The 16,033-nt window shown below is 26.9% G+C and overlaps 1 protein-coding gene across 3 annotated transcripts in view; it reads right to left on the reverse strand.

Moving 5' to 3' along the window:
- Positions 1 to 2,962: 2,962 nt before the first annotated feature.
- LOC129988011 (putative polypeptide N-acetylgalactosaminyltransferase 9) overlaps positions 2,963 to 16,033 on the reverse strand; it is a 180,328-nt gene continuing 167,257 nt past the window's right edge. For all 3 annotated transcript variants that reach the window (XM_056096078.1, XM_056096079.1, XM_056096080.1), the window contains 6 exons: positions 14,227 to 14,344; positions 12,414 to 12,599; positions 11,184 to 11,312; positions 9,027 to 9,140; positions 5,824 to 5,952; positions 2,963 to 4,197 (listed from right to left, as the gene is read on the reverse strand). In XM_056096078.1, coding sequence (XP_055952053.1) covers positions 4,051 to 4,197; positions 5,824 to 5,952; positions 9,027 to 9,140; positions 11,184 to 11,312; positions 12,414 to 12,599; positions 14,227 to 14,344 — 823 coding nt within the window. In that variant the 3' untranslated portion in view covers positions 2,963 to 4,050. The remainder of the gene's footprint in view (positions 4,198 to 5,823; positions 5,953 to 9,026; positions 9,141 to 11,183; positions 11,313 to 12,413; positions 12,600 to 14,226; positions 14,345 to 16,033) is intronic.

The raw sequence follows: 16,033 nt of genomic DNA on the forward strand, positions 1-16,033 counted from the left end.
GCATGCAAATTTATTAAATCACAAGAACAAAAATTAAATGCCTTTAAAGCTACTTGCCTCAGAAGAATTCTTCAAATATATTAAAGAAATAAAATTTCAAATATTGAAATGTAGAATGTGTATAGGGCAGAGTGTTGTACGTTGGATTGATTATCCAAATTAATTTTTATTTGCTTCATATGTATGTTCATAATTTTGTTGTGAATGATTATTTTAACTCTACTTAGTTTTCCATTTATTATATATTTTCAAAAACTAAACTTTTAAATTTAAAAAAAAAGGAAAAACCTTACATGTGGACGAAAATAATCTGTTATGCAACTTCTTACATGGTAGCAGGTTTATCTCTATTATTTGGTTATTAACATCCAGTTGTTATTGTCTGATTGCAATAAGTTCTAAATGGACCAAATGCATCTGCATCAGCATTGAATGATTGTTGCAAGTATAAAAAAAATGATAATCGCACCATTCTTTTGTCATCTCAATAGCAGGAATCATTACCTGAGTTTCATAGTTATTAAAGAGTAACAATGCAGGCTTTTCAGAACTTAATCGTATATGATCAATGAATTGCCTAAATAATTGAAAAAAGTAATCTTGTAAAAATCTGAATCAATATATCAGATAATCCAGATGAAATCTAAAAAGTTATCCTGTCTGAAAAAAATAATTGTCCTCATAATTTGCATAAAATTGTATTGAATGAAGTGTACCTAGTTTACACTAAATGAGAAATGTATCTCTGATGTGATCAAAGGAACAATACATCATGGTGGTCAAAATTTACAACATGATATATTTTTACATTTAAACCTCTTAAACTCATTTTTGACTTAGAATCGAAAAATCAATTTGTATGATAAGATTATTAGCCTGTCTATAATAAGCATACACTAATATCATATCAAAAAATGCTAAGAGGCAAAATGTTATGTTTGTAATGCTTACTTTTTAATAGCGAAATCAGATAAATATCTTTATTTAATGAATAACCCTTTTCTTTGAAACAGCAATAAGCCAAATTAAGTGATTAATCTTTGAACTATACACATAAATGTTCAAATTTTGTTGTTCATTGCTAGTACAAACAATATTGGTCAAAGGTTCAAAACTTTCCTGTATTAGTCATACTTAAAAAGATTTATATAATGTACGCACTGGTGTTTAATATGTAGCTGAAGTGCAAAATTTTTTTGAAGAAATTGTTTCAGACATTTTAGATACAGAAAGAAAAATTATTGGGGGCAGAATTCCAGTGTAGTATATGAAGTTCGTAATGATTAAAGTTTAGAAGATTTCTACCGTCTGCTTTGTTGTATTTCGTCCAAATTAACTTATTGAATGCTATACTTAAAACCTTTCAGTTTTTACAAATTTTCACCATTGTTTGAATGATGATTCCTAATAATATTGTTTGAATAATAACAATATGTTTTTTTTTAAATAATCAGGTTTAGCTCTTTTGAACTGTAATACAAACAAATTCATTAGAATTTATGGAACTTTTGTAAATTCCATTTAACATATTGTCATTTTTTAATAGCCATATCTGTAAAAGTCTGTTTGAATGACTTTATTTTTAAATCTTGAATAAGGAACTATGATAAAACAATTGATATTCACTATGTAATTCTTTTGATGTGAATATAAAATGACATATAATTTAGAAGCAATATATACCATACACATTCTTTTTATCCAAGATTAGTTGACCTTATTGGGGTATATAAAATATTTCCAATATTTGCAATACATTGCTCTATAATTTTAAAATAAGAAATATATTTATGAAAACCATTTAAAGGATTCTGATGAATTTTTAAATGATCCTGCATTTGATAAAATGATTTATTAAGTGAAGATGCTGAAGAAATTAGTGTATTCAAAAATGGTAATTAAATAATAACACTGAATCATCTCATAAAAAGAATTCTGGGAATGATATATTTTTATGAAATACATTAAATAAATTTTCTTCAAAATAATTTCCTATAAATATAGTCATTTTTCTTTTTGTTATATTTTGAACATGTTTTGTATTTATATTTGCTAATTACTAACTAATTAGAATATATTATTGGAATATACAAATTCTTAAAATGTGCCATGTTTTTTTTCATACTATTTCATGAATTTACAATTATCTTATTGTAAATTCAAAATTGATATTAGACAGAAGTTAGCAGGACCCCATCACCCATAAAATAATGCTTTTTCATATAGGTAGAGTATTTGTCTTACGAACCTCAAAAGTTATTTGCTATTCACTGCATTTCCAAGCTGAAAGTTAATTAATAGCTTTTTGCAGAGGTATAGGTCTTGAAATAGTTTTGCACTGTGGCCAATATTGTGAAAATCCACTTTCGTCTTCATTTAATGCATATTTTATGATATACACAATACATCCATGTATTTTTTATATTGGGAATTGCAATATCATTATCATTTATGACCTTTCCTCCAAACAATTTTCAAATTATATATATAAATGAATAGAAAACTGTGTAAGAACATCAAATGGTATAAATAAAGCAAGAAGTAGTGACTAGTTCAATATTTAATGATTTTCACTTCTTTCAAATTTAGCAAAAACTCGCATATTAATCAATTAGGAGTTATTTCATGCAAGATTAAAAATATCATTTGTTTTCTATGAATTGATAAAATATCTGAATACTCAATGTTAAAAGTTAGATTTGCACATTTTTAATTCCAATCTTGGAGTATGAAACCAAATATATCTGGCCATTTATTAAAAAAACCTCATAAGACAGTTTATCTATTTAGATTAAACATATATTTGCTTGTTGTAATATCCAAAATGTATGACAAAATCTTTCATTTGCTTTTACACTTTTTAAACAATATATCATCTATAGCACAAAATGCTTTGTCATTTCATATTCAATTTTAAAGATTTTTAGAGTATATTTACATAAAAATTAAAAAATAATGCAAATTTAAATGAAATCAATTTTATTTCGTAGAAAATGGTTTTTTTATACAAATGTACCACCATGTATACAGAGGCCAAGTGGACATTAAATTAATGGCACTTACAATATACATTTGATTGTCATGATACTGTTTACAGCAGAATCATTCAATATTAAACATTTAAATGAAGATTTAAGAAAAATGCAAATATGAATGGATTTTTAAATATTAAAGAAAATAACGAATACTTGATGTTCACATGCATCAACATTTTATTCCGTTAGAAGACAAATCACAGTTACAACAAACTTGTATGGAATGTGTATTTGGAATAAAATGTTTTTATAGAAATTATAAATTTAATGCTTAATATCACATATATAATTGAACAATCATAAAATCAAGTTATATCAGCTTTTGTCCAACAATAAATTATTTTCAGTTTTTTAAATAAATTGATATAATATAAGTACTTCCATTTATTTAAATCCAATAACATTCAGTTTTCAAAATAATGGAAGTTGAATTTTATACTTGTGTAAATTTAATTATGATTAATCTAACAAAATACCATTTTAGTTAAACACTTTACCAGTTAACAGATTTAAAAATAAAACGATTTTTGACATGCAAACACTTGTAATAAATTATTTTTAAAAATGGATGTTTTTAACGTATTCTACAAGTAAAAATGACTTACACTAAACCCACATGGAATAAGCATTAACCATTATACACAAATTATGATTTAATAACTAAACCCAATCAACTGGTTCATGCTCAACCCACAATCCTTTTATTAACAGGGCAGAATCACTATTTCACAAATCCTTAATTTGTAATCTCAATCATTTCTATATTTAGCTGCTCATGAAAATGTAACATGATAACTGATATAAAGCACAAATACATCTGTAACCATCACCAAAAATTTAATAAAAAGATGATGATTTCAAATTATTGTTCTTCACCCTCATCAACATTGTCCCAAAATATTCGCCTATAAGAATTGTAAAAAAAGTAGTCTGATGTGTGACAGGAACTATACCAACAGCTTGGTGAAAGGTCCTCTAGTCTCATATTGGGAAATTACCAGATATCTTTTATCTGCTAAGATTTCTTGAGTTTGGCTGGATCATAGTTCTGGAACTCCCACCTTTGCCGGGGCTCATCTGAACATTCTTGCATCAAGACCTTTTCTTTGTCTTCACTCATTTCAAGACATTGGCCACTACTGCCATGTTGAAGAGATTTATTCTGGAAATAAAAATGTTCTTGCATTAGATTTGCTTAAAACAATATTTTAATAAAACTCTATTGTCATTATTTTTCCTAGAACTGTAAAATTGCATGTTGGCTGAATTTTCTAAAATCAATTAAGATTATTTTATAATAATTTCATGAATTAATTTATAAATTTAGAAGTGCTTGACTATGTAAATATAAACCACAATGGAATATTGGAATTAAATCTGAGCTGAGCTCTATTCCTATTAAAAAATTTTACAGCAACCTCAAAATTGAAACATCATAACAAAAAATGAAAGAAATTTCATTTAATAATAATTATTTAATAACTGTAATGAAGTTTGAAAAGTACAAATGAATATTTAAATTATTTTTTGATAAATGTTGAAAATTTGAAAGATGGAAGTAATTATCACAAATGTCCCAATATCTGCAGTTTAAATGCATCTCCAAGTTCTATGAATAATTATTTTGGGGTTAATTTAATTAATAATGTTCATTTTTTTTCTCTTAGGAAGAGCATTTTATTGTAAAGTAAAATATCTTTAAATTAAAGACCTCAAGAATTAAGTATATTACAGTGCATGATGGTTAATAAAGTTTGGTGAAAATTCATATTATAGATTCGATAAAGTACGATTTAAGGCTAAAGCAGATGGATCCATCAATGTGCAAGAATACTATACTATATTTTATATATATATTTGCAATTCTTCTTTAGTTGAATAGAAAATTTTACATTCTAATACGATTTTTTTTTTTTGAAGCTATTGAAAAGTTAAAGAAACAACTTTAAACAACAAAAGTTAAAAAACAGCTACCTGAACCAGCATGTAATTTTTGACAAAGCAACATATTCTTTCCTCTCATAAAAGATTTAATCCAAAAATTACTGTGATACATATTATGAGTAATTTTCATTGTATGAGATTAAATTGAATGCAATTAACTTTCTCAATGTTTCATTTAAGTAGATTAATATCCTGACAAATGCTATTTTGCATATACTTTGTATTTTTTAATCATTTTCAGATGGTGAAAGTCATATCTCAGATATCACTCCATTCCTAAAATAGAATCTTTATGGAAGCAATTTAATTCACTTTTTAAAAATAAGTTATGATTTAAACTAAGTTTTTTGCCGATGGCATTTTCACAATGGCTCGCACACTGACTGCACAATGAAAGGAAAATATGAGAATCAAACTTTTGAAGTTTAATTTAGAATTTTTTTACTATAGTATATGTTTAGTGAAGAAAAGATTAAGTGGCTACTAAAATAAAAAATTGACAAGTATTACTTTTATTCAAAAAATATATAAAAAATTTCAATTAAAATTATGAATGCTTTCAAAGTTTTCAGTAATCAAAAGATCCACCAATTTTTATGTTTTATTTTTTTTATTATTATTGTTGTTTGTAGAATAAATGATCATAAAATTTTTTGATTGGTAAATGTCTCAACAATTATGCTGCAGCTTTTATTAAAATAAGGAACTGAAATATTGTGGAGAAAGAGAATTGAGTTGCATAGGTTTTTAATGTCAAATTAATTCTAATAAAAACTTATCTAAAATTACATGTTATCATAAGTTGTTAAATAAGCAATAAATAATAAAATAAATAAATCTTTACTTTGGGATTGTATATCCATAGCTGATTTCCTTTAGATCCATGACAAGGATAAAGTATGACATCTTTTCCAGCATAATCAAGACAGGCCTCATCACGCCTGATTTCTCCATCTCGACTCAGCATCCAGAACTATAGAAAATAGCATGAATAGTATGAATATCACTGCTTTAAACCACAGAAAATTGCAGCTTAATTTAATAAAATCAAAATTGTCATTAATATTTTTTTTTAATTTAATTCACTCCTAATTCAGATACATATTTTTGATTGCAATATTAGATTTATATAGATAAAATTTTATGCTTTTTTAAAAAAACAGTTTTTTTATTGTAACAGTAAAAATAACAAATACCATATATTTTAAAATTTTAATATAAAAATTTTCATTTTGATTTTTTGCAATTAAATTAATTTATTTAATATTATAGTATATTAAGTCGAGAAGTATTTGGCAACTATAAAAGGTTTATATTATTACAAAGATATAATTGCATAAAAAAACGTATATAATAAAAAGGACATGTATTGTACAGAAAGTACTACACAAAATATACATTCTTCCTTGGATATTCTTAAAATTTTTCATATTATTTAGAGATAATAAATATTTCCTATTTTATGAACTTATACAATAATAAAATTCTGAAAACTGCTACATAAAAATTGAGAATATGTCAAAACATTTATTTATACTGGTACATTGATAAAAGATTTATATACAATAAAAAAACATTTATATACAATAACAAAACAAACAAAACAAAAAATAACGTTTATCCATTATAGTGATTGAATAAGTTGAGGAAACGCTGAATACTGACTGTGCCTTTGGAGATAAGTAAAAAAAAAAAAAAATTAAGTTTTACTTCATAAGAATTATACATTAACAAAGATACTTATATATTTGCAACTGAATAGCATGTATATTCACTGTAATGAATCTGCAAAGCCTTACTTGAATTCTTCTGTTCCAAGATCTTATTTGTTCAAACTAAATACTGCAGAATACTTCCCCCCTCAGTTCTAAATGGAGTTGGCAATAATAGAATTCGAAAACAAGCTTGATTTTCTGATAAGTGGTGTAATGAGGCAAAATGGTATGGGGCAAAATGCAATTTTTTTTTTTTTTTTTTTGCTCCATTTGTTATAGTGATTTAGTAAGAAAAAATGCTACTTGGAACATAATATATTTATTTCTTCTGAATGTCTTTCATGACATTTCTCTTAGAAAGTGACAAAAACACACTTAGGATCTGTCTTCATCTCAAGATTGATGCCCAATAAATCTATACCTTCATTATACCAAGTAATCTATTGAATGTTGATCATCAGGTCAACATTCAGTAGATTACTTGGAAAAGGGTAAAAAAGTTATGAATGTCCATATCTTTGATGCAAGAATATTCTTTTACATAAATACTGAAAGCAATTTTTTTTTATCAGGATAATGCAACCATTCTTAAAAAAATCTTTAATAAATGGATTAGTATAAAATTTTTTATCATTATGAAGAAGAAACAGTGAAGTGTACAGGAATAGAACACACTACTACTTCTCACAACTACTTGTGGTGTTACTATTTTTGTCTTCTTTCACCAGTAAATTATCCATCACAAATGGAATGAAAAAATATTCCAGAAGAACAAGACAATCAATCAATCAATTGATTGATTAGAGTAGAAACAGATAAATTAAATGATGAATAAAACAGTAAATTATTTACGGGTATAGCAGTTTAAGGTTTAAGAAAAAAAAAATCTGGTGTGTTAAAAATATCTGTCTAATTCGAAAAGAATTAAGTACTTTACTTAATCTGTACTTACTTATACTTAAAATACTTTACTTTTGATCAGAATGTATTATCTCATATATAACAGCTACATGATTAAAATCTTTTTTTTATCTATCTGCAAGATCTATTTATGTGAACACTCATAAAAGGATAATACAGTATAATTAACAAATTTTGATTGTAATTGATTGTAAATTTTGATTTGTTTTCATAAAAAAATATAGTACCTGATAGTCTCTTCCAGGAAGGCATTCCCACATTTGAGCTTTGAAATAGCCCCCAAGCTTAAAAGGCGATTTTTCAATACACCACTCTTCGTCTTTAGAAGCCAAACTTCGAATCTACATTTTAATCACACCACAATTTTTAAGTCTTTTTGGTTTTCTTATCATCTCAAGATAATGAGGATCATCACATCACAACCCATCTTGCAACGAAGGATTCAATTCAAAGAATTTTTTCAGATATCCAATTCATTATGTTTTCACTTTTATAAAAATCTATCCATCTGTGTAGTTTGGAAATTTTATTCATTGATTTATCACATGGTTACATAGCAGGTTAGTATAAGTTAATTATTCGAGGATAGGGAAAAGAGCTGAAGGGAAATTCATAATTTATGTGAATATTATTATTTGCCATTCTATAGTATCATTAGATACTACTAAAACCACTACAGAAGAACCAATAAAACCAATGAAAAATTAAAAACGAAATTTGGAAGCATTATTTAGTCACTGAAACACAACATGCAATTTCAAAGCATTTTAGAAATGCAAGGTGTGCTTTGTTAAAAACATATTTAAAAAATTGTATGTAGCCAAGAAAAAGTCATGCAAAATGCTGTTAACAGTTTCTCAAAAAGAAAAAAAAATAGAATAATCTAAATAAATCAACCAAATTGAAAACGATTTTTTATAACTTTGTTTATTTCGACATGTGTTTGCAAATAGTTACAAAAAAGTTTTGCATCCAAGATATGGAATTAAAAACAAAGAACCTTATTACAGAAAACGATTATTATTTGGACATTTTTTTAACAATAAGAGTTAAAAGCAGGAAATAAGTGAGTTATCCGATCAAAATCCAGAAATTTCATGAGGTATTTTATAATTTATGTCATGATATTTTCACATCAGAATAAATTTTCTCAAAGTGAATGAGACATCTGGATTGATATCTAAATGATTGAAATATTATATAAGAACAAATTGTGTGAAAAAACAACGTAAATCCAAAAGAGAGTCCCAAATAGAAAGAAGTTCTATTACTTCACAATGTCATTTGAAAACCAGCCAAATGACTTCAACACTTAGAACTTCATAGTATCTTTGGAAGAACTATACTTATAAGTTGCTGTAGACAAAAAGTGTTTTAGAAGTAAAGATGGCACAAATAAGATCAGACTCACCTGGTTGCCCCCTTGTCCGTGACAAGGATACAGCCCGATTGGTTTATGCAAGTTATTCTTTCTAGCTGGGCTGTCGAGGCACATCTTACGACCATCTCCACCCAAGTTTCGCACCTGGTTCAAAGGTAAAAATCAGTCAGTTTTTTTTTCTGTCACTAGTTTTTTTCAAAGAAAATACCTTACTTTAAAGACAATGGCTTTAAGCAAAGTATATAAAACATGCTGCATTTCCAAAATCCAGCAATATATTTTCTGTTGTTGCATACATATATGCCATCATTATCTAATGCTTGAGATTAAATTCATTTTTAAAAGTTTCAAAAATGAATGACAAAAACTGTTCTTGCAACTAAAAATAAATAGTTTTTTTTTTTTTACTTTTGTAAAGTGACAGATTACAGAAACTATCAAAGAAGAAAAATCCCGATATTAGTAAAGCATTATTAAAAAGAAAGTCTCTTGCTTTGTGATAAATCTAAGTTTTTAAAAAAAGTATTTCTTAAACAATGTTCAAGAAACTGAATGAGTGATATCAAACACTTTTAGATTTTAGAAAGATTACATGGATTTAAATTCATATATTTGCACCTGTTGCAAGATGTATCAATAATTAAATAAAAATACATATTTTTAAAGTAATAAAAACATTAAAATACATGAATGAAGAAAAAAGTACATTGCTTACAGATAATATTCAAAGATTTTATTATTATTCTTTTTGATTTTAATTAAACTAAAAAAAATAATAATAATTCAAAGCCAAGCATAGTACAGTGTTCATTATTTTTAAAAATTTTTTAAAACAATTACTGATTATTAAAGCAAATTTATATGAAGATAATATATTTAGTTTCAAAATTCAAATTTATATTGATTAATGATGCAATCAACTTGGCATTGAATTTTTTTTACAATTAAATGGAATTTTGGTTATATCAATAAATTTTAAGAACTCATAATTTACTTTGTATAATATTCAATTTCAATGTCTTCTTAACTTATTGGTGCAAAATTTTCATTTATATAAAAATTCTGCCTAAAATAACACAAGATTTAAACAACAAACATAATAAGCATAAAAAATTTAAAATGCAGCAAGAAAGCAATATAAAATTTAACTGGTCAAAAGATCAGTGATACAAAATTAATACATAAAAAATTTCCAGTAAATTTTAAATATTTTCTCATTTTTAAAAATTAGAAAAATATATATCATATGTTAGTTTTTGTATTTCTTTACTATATTTATAAATGAAGTAGCCCACATACATGCATGGACACTTTGTATAAATATTATTTATGGAATTAAGGACACACATCTAAGTGCTACACCTCATATCAATTATTACAAATAAAAAAATTATCAATTATCTGAAATATTTGCATTGCAGATTTGAAATAATTAATATTCAGGCAGTCACCTTAATGTGGACCGATTGATTTACAGAAGTCACATTTGGTACTTTTTTTGGTACATTTTTTTTCAGTGGTATTCAAAGTACATTGAGTTATGAAAATCATATTGTAAATCTCTTTACAAAATAAAATCAATTAAAGTGCAATCCGGTAATCTTGATTCAGTTAAGTAGCAAAAATATCAATAGCCTATTTTAAAGCTACAATATGTTGATTTCAGGTAGGACCTAACTTTGAACTGTAGTTGGATGACACTGAAATCAACTTCGCTTTTCCCATCTGAGCTTTCAAACCATCAAAACCAGATTTGGTGAAATTGGACTGTGAAACCAATATTTTCCCACTACAACGCCATGTTCTTTTGGTGGTCTTGAAATAAAATTCAATTTCCAACTTTTGCAATCTATATATTTGCTTACAAAAATTCCATCAAGATTAGCACTCATGCAAGAGTTAATTAATGCATTAATTAATATGAATTAAGAATTTGTTGTTTTCTATAGTTTATATGATATTTCTTCAAAACCTGCATTCATTTATTGGTGATAATGATTTTCATAATTTTTTTGTTAAGTCATGTAAAAAAAAAATGGTTTAAATTTTTTTTTCTTTTACCAACAAAAATATTTAGTTTTCTTTTAAGTTATTTTAATTATAAAAATATTTATAATTCAAAAGATAATAAAAGATTAATAAAAAAGATAGGAACACAATAAATTTAAAATTCTCCTGAGAAATTACCTCTCCTGAGGCTACAGCATCTCCTGGGACAAAGAGTTCTGGGTATACAGTATCCAAATACCACTTAAAGCTCTTGCACTGCAGTTTCTTTCGAAGGTCTTTTCTTTCTGTAATGTCACCATAATCACCCTGAAATGGTGATCACAAATGTGAGAAAAATGTAAACATAAATTAACAGTCACATTTAATGAAATTAATTTTTAGAATTGAAACCAACTTTGATAATTTTATTTAATTTTTAGATAAGACATTTGAAAATTTTAATGCATAAAAGATTTTTTATAATAAAATTTCTGCATTTCTGGTAGTCAATTTCTTTCACTTCAGTACAAAATATAATAAATAAACAAAACAAAAAAAAACTCATCAGCCAATAATAATTCAGAAATAATAGCTGAGAACAATTTATAAATGATAAATCTGTAAAGGAGATTAATGATCCCCCCCCTATCATGTTCACTATATCCAAGTAAAATGTTATAATTTTTCAGTGACTCAGAAATGATGAATATGCTTTTTCTATACTAAATGCTGCTGCAATAATTACAAAATAAATGCAAGAAAAATTCACACTTGAAAAAATTTGCTGATCAGATGAATTTATTTTGCTATAAATTCTGAAGCATATAAAATGAGCATGGTTTTATTTTATTATTTAATTATGGGATCATTAAAGTTAATGACATTCGAAGTGGAAGATTTTAGCAGCTAAATATTGGTACCTGAATTTATAGGAAAGAAGTGTTTTTGTTAGACTCAATGATTAAAAAGTTGTATTTTTGCATAGTTTTGAAGATGAAGAGACGAAAACAAAACTTTCATCCCAATATCTTTAAATATAAAAGACTATACTATTCACTAATTCCTACTAAGCAAAACAAATGCAAGTTCACTTTTTAAAATGTGAAATGTTGACATCTGAGAATTCGTTCTACAAATAATAGGCATTTTAAGATTTAAATATTTTCATAAACTATCATCCATTTTTAATACAAATAAAAGTGTGTGTGTGAAATAAGATTCCTAGTAAATAAAATATTCTATTCATATTATAATATACAGAAATAAGAAAACATTCCTAGAGCTACGGTATTTGTCTTAAATATATTTACAGGGTAGAAAAAGGCACCTTGGTGCCCTTTAAAAAAATTTAATACAAAATTTCTGGTGAACCAGCTAGTCACCAAAACCAAAGATGACCAATTTGACAATAAGAACGAAATTAAATACCAAGTCATTTCCAATTCGCTGGTAATAATACTTCTTGTATTCGTCCAACCACACTTCAGCCAATCGAATGGAATTTCTCTTTAATACATTGACACCTGTTCTCCACTTGTAAGGGCTGCGTTTCCTAAAGATATGACCCACATGAGAACATGGGATGATTTCCAGGGTTCCTCCACACATCCATGTCTGTAAAAAAAAAATGTATTTTTTATTAAAAGTTACACAAAGTTACTTTTTAATATTACAATGCAAGTTGTTGTTTTTTAATCAAGAAAATACACACTTCTTTATCCTTGAATATCCTTGAAAATATCCTTGAATAAACAGACCCTAACTGAACTACCAGTTATTCTGCTTATTATATAAAATAGGACCCTGGAAACAGGGTCGATTAAGCCTCTCGGGGCCCTTAGATAATGAAAGTGATGGGGTTTCATTTTTTTTTTTTTCTATCTCCAAAACGGAATAATTTTTTTTATTGATTTCTGAAGAATCTCTAAATAAAAACTTAAGCAACAAATATTGGCAAAGGGAATCACAAATTGTCTACAACAACCCGCCGGAAGGCACATGGAAACACTTGAATGACTGGACTGTAGTTGAGTCCTAAGGGCCGTCACCGACCACGGTACAAACCTTCCATAAGGAAGTACGTCCTGTCATTGATGGGAGGAGCCAGACCCCCACCTTTTCGTGTACCACAAGGGAGTGGAGAGAACCAATCACCATGAAGGAAGCTCCTCATCCTCAATTACGAGGTGCCTTCTCCCCTTGTGGACTATTGTCAAAGGGAAATAAAATATTTAATTGAAGAACCTTTTTCAAGAGAACTGGTTTCAACATCTCAGGTATTAAAAAACTGAAACTTAAATTTAAAAATAATTTTGAATTAAACTACTTTAACATTCTTTAAATTCTATTTAAAATTAGGATCAAAGAATCTATAAATCATAAAGCATCATATTTTTTTAGGATTAAAAAACAGCATTATATAAAATTTGGAAAAGGCTATTAATTAGAAAATGAGTTTGAATTCACAGCTATTGTAAATTAAATGAAAGCGCAAAATTAAGATATTCTGAAAATAACATGATAGAAACTGATATCTAATTGTGAAGTCCCAGTAAGCTGTGAAGCTGATGGTCAATTGCTTACTTTACCTATCTAATGAACTAAACATGCAGATCACATTTTATATATAATTATATATACGTATAAATTATGAATATTTAATCTCTCTTTTTAAATCTAATACCTGATTTTTTACAATAAACAATCTAAATAGTTTATTAATTCTCCACCATTTTAATGCGATAATTAGCGTAAAATAATTCAAACAATTGAAGCTATTCGTTAACTGTTTTTGCAATCAATAAAATGCAGATTTCATTGGAGCTCATAAATTTGAGATCAGTTCCTCAAACATTAGTCCAGGTAAAAATCTGGCAGAATAATTTATAATATCTTTTAACATATAATATCTAACTTTCAAATTCATTGAAATTAATAACTAATTACAGATGTTCAAACTTCGATATGTTATGAAATGGAGTATCATTTGTAGCAATAACAACTACTAACATAATGGGGATATGATCAAATGATAGGCATCAAGCTATACACGTCAATTTATAAATCTTTATATCTATTTTGTGTTTCTCACGTGACGCACTAACAGAGTAAAACAAGGAGCAATTAAATGATATGAGCACTTAGTTCGATCATGTGGTTTTGATATCAAAACGGAATTGCGCTGTTAACAGTAATGTTAACAGTAACAAAACTATGGAAAAAAGAAAAAACGAGCATGCACCTTAAAAGAAAGCTCTAAATTTTCACCGCCCCAAATGTCAAATCCGCTGTCGTACGTTCCAAGTTTTTCGAAGAATTTCTTATCGATTGAAAACAAACCTCCAGCCATAGTTGGTGATCTGAAAATTAAAAAAATATTCAGTTTACCTTTTACAATATGCGTTTTAATATTAATGTTAATCACAGGAAAATTTTAAAAACAGAGAAATTATCAACCCAGTGAATGAAATATACTTTATAAATGACCATTTTCTTCGGCATTTAATAATAATAGTTTCGGAAAACAGCCGAAATATCTTCATTTGTTGGCAATACAATTTTATTTGCTTCATTATAGTTTCAATTCAAAATTATATAAGGATGATAGCAACCGATAATGTGGCTCAGAATCTTGTAAATTGTACAAGATTTATTAAAGGCACTTTCCAGTCTTCACTAGTGGAGTAACGATGGGAAGCACGGTGATACAGAAATATAATAAAAATAATCTGGACAACAGTTTGTGGGTAGAAGGGGAGGACGCCGTGAAGACAAAATAAGAATATGCTTATTGCACTTTTATTTCCCTTTTTGCTGAAATTCAAATTATTTTTTGTACAAGTGGATTGTTCTGGAGTAGACCTCATAATTTTAAACCTTAGTCAGATGAGGAGGGCGACACCTGGGAGGCATAGTGTATTTCTACATTTCTGCACCAACAGGATTATAAGGCCCCTTTTTAATAAAAATGTCTAATTTTGTTCCCAATTTTAACATCTTTTTATTTAAATTAACATTTATTTAGGTTAAATTTTTTTTTTTATTTCTGCAGCTTTGTAGAAATATACGTTTTATTGATTATGACTATGTCAAGCATGTTTCTATCTAATATAATTCAAACAGACTTTCAGTTTTTATAAATACTATAATAAAGGGAGAGTAATGAAAGCCTCACCACTGAGCTTGATATAATTAATCTTTTATAATCCTAAACATTATCGTATTATTTTATAATTCATATGTAATGTTTTAAAAATATATTTAGCTATCAATTAGGCTAATATTTTCTTGGTCCAGTTGTCTGGGACCAATCTCAGTTTAGTGATCTTGGACAACTGCCTAGTCTTTCTGGTTGGAAATCTGCTAATTGATAAAAGCATAAAAGTTATACAAATTCTGAAAGTTATATAAAAAAGAAAAGAAAAGTTATAAAATGAGTTTCACTTTAACAGAATAGTTTCTAGTTCCAATATCAATAACAGAAAAATCATATGAAAAATACAATCCATCATTAAAACCTCAAGCGTCTTTCAAATAATTCGAGAAGTTTTCTTCTTAGCGCAGATATTATTTTCAGAAAGCAGAATTAAAATGCTAAAAGCGGATTTGATGAGATGTTAGCGACGATTACAGTTAGTTAAAAGTTTGTCATTCTTTAATGAATTGCCTGTTTCTTCAAAGAGGAAATGCGTGCAGTCCTTCCTGTCAAGAATTTTGTTTTCACTAAGATGTGTGCAGTTTGCGAAAGTAAAACAATTCTAATCTTTTATGCAATAAATTATTTATAACAGCAAAATTCTATAAATTTGCAGTATTAGAATATTTTCAGATATATTTTTCAAAAAATAAATGAATAAAAAAATAAACAGTTACAATTCATATTGACGAGTTGTTTCCCGATGACACAATTGCATCCGAATGCTAATGAGTGAAATGGGTTTACCCAATATGTAATAAAGACAGTAAAAAAAAAAAAAATCAAAAAAAAAAATCACAGCACTTATTTAAAAATCAAGAGCCAAGATAAGATCAAAAACTTTACCGCAAAT

Source organism: Argiope bruennichi, chromosome 10 (assembly GCF_947563725.1).
Source record: "Argiope bruennichi chromosome 10, qqArgBrue1.1, whole genome shotgun sequence".
Taxonomy (NCBI): domain Eukaryota; kingdom Metazoa; phylum Arthropoda; class Arachnida; order Araneae; family Araneidae; genus Argiope; species Argiope bruennichi.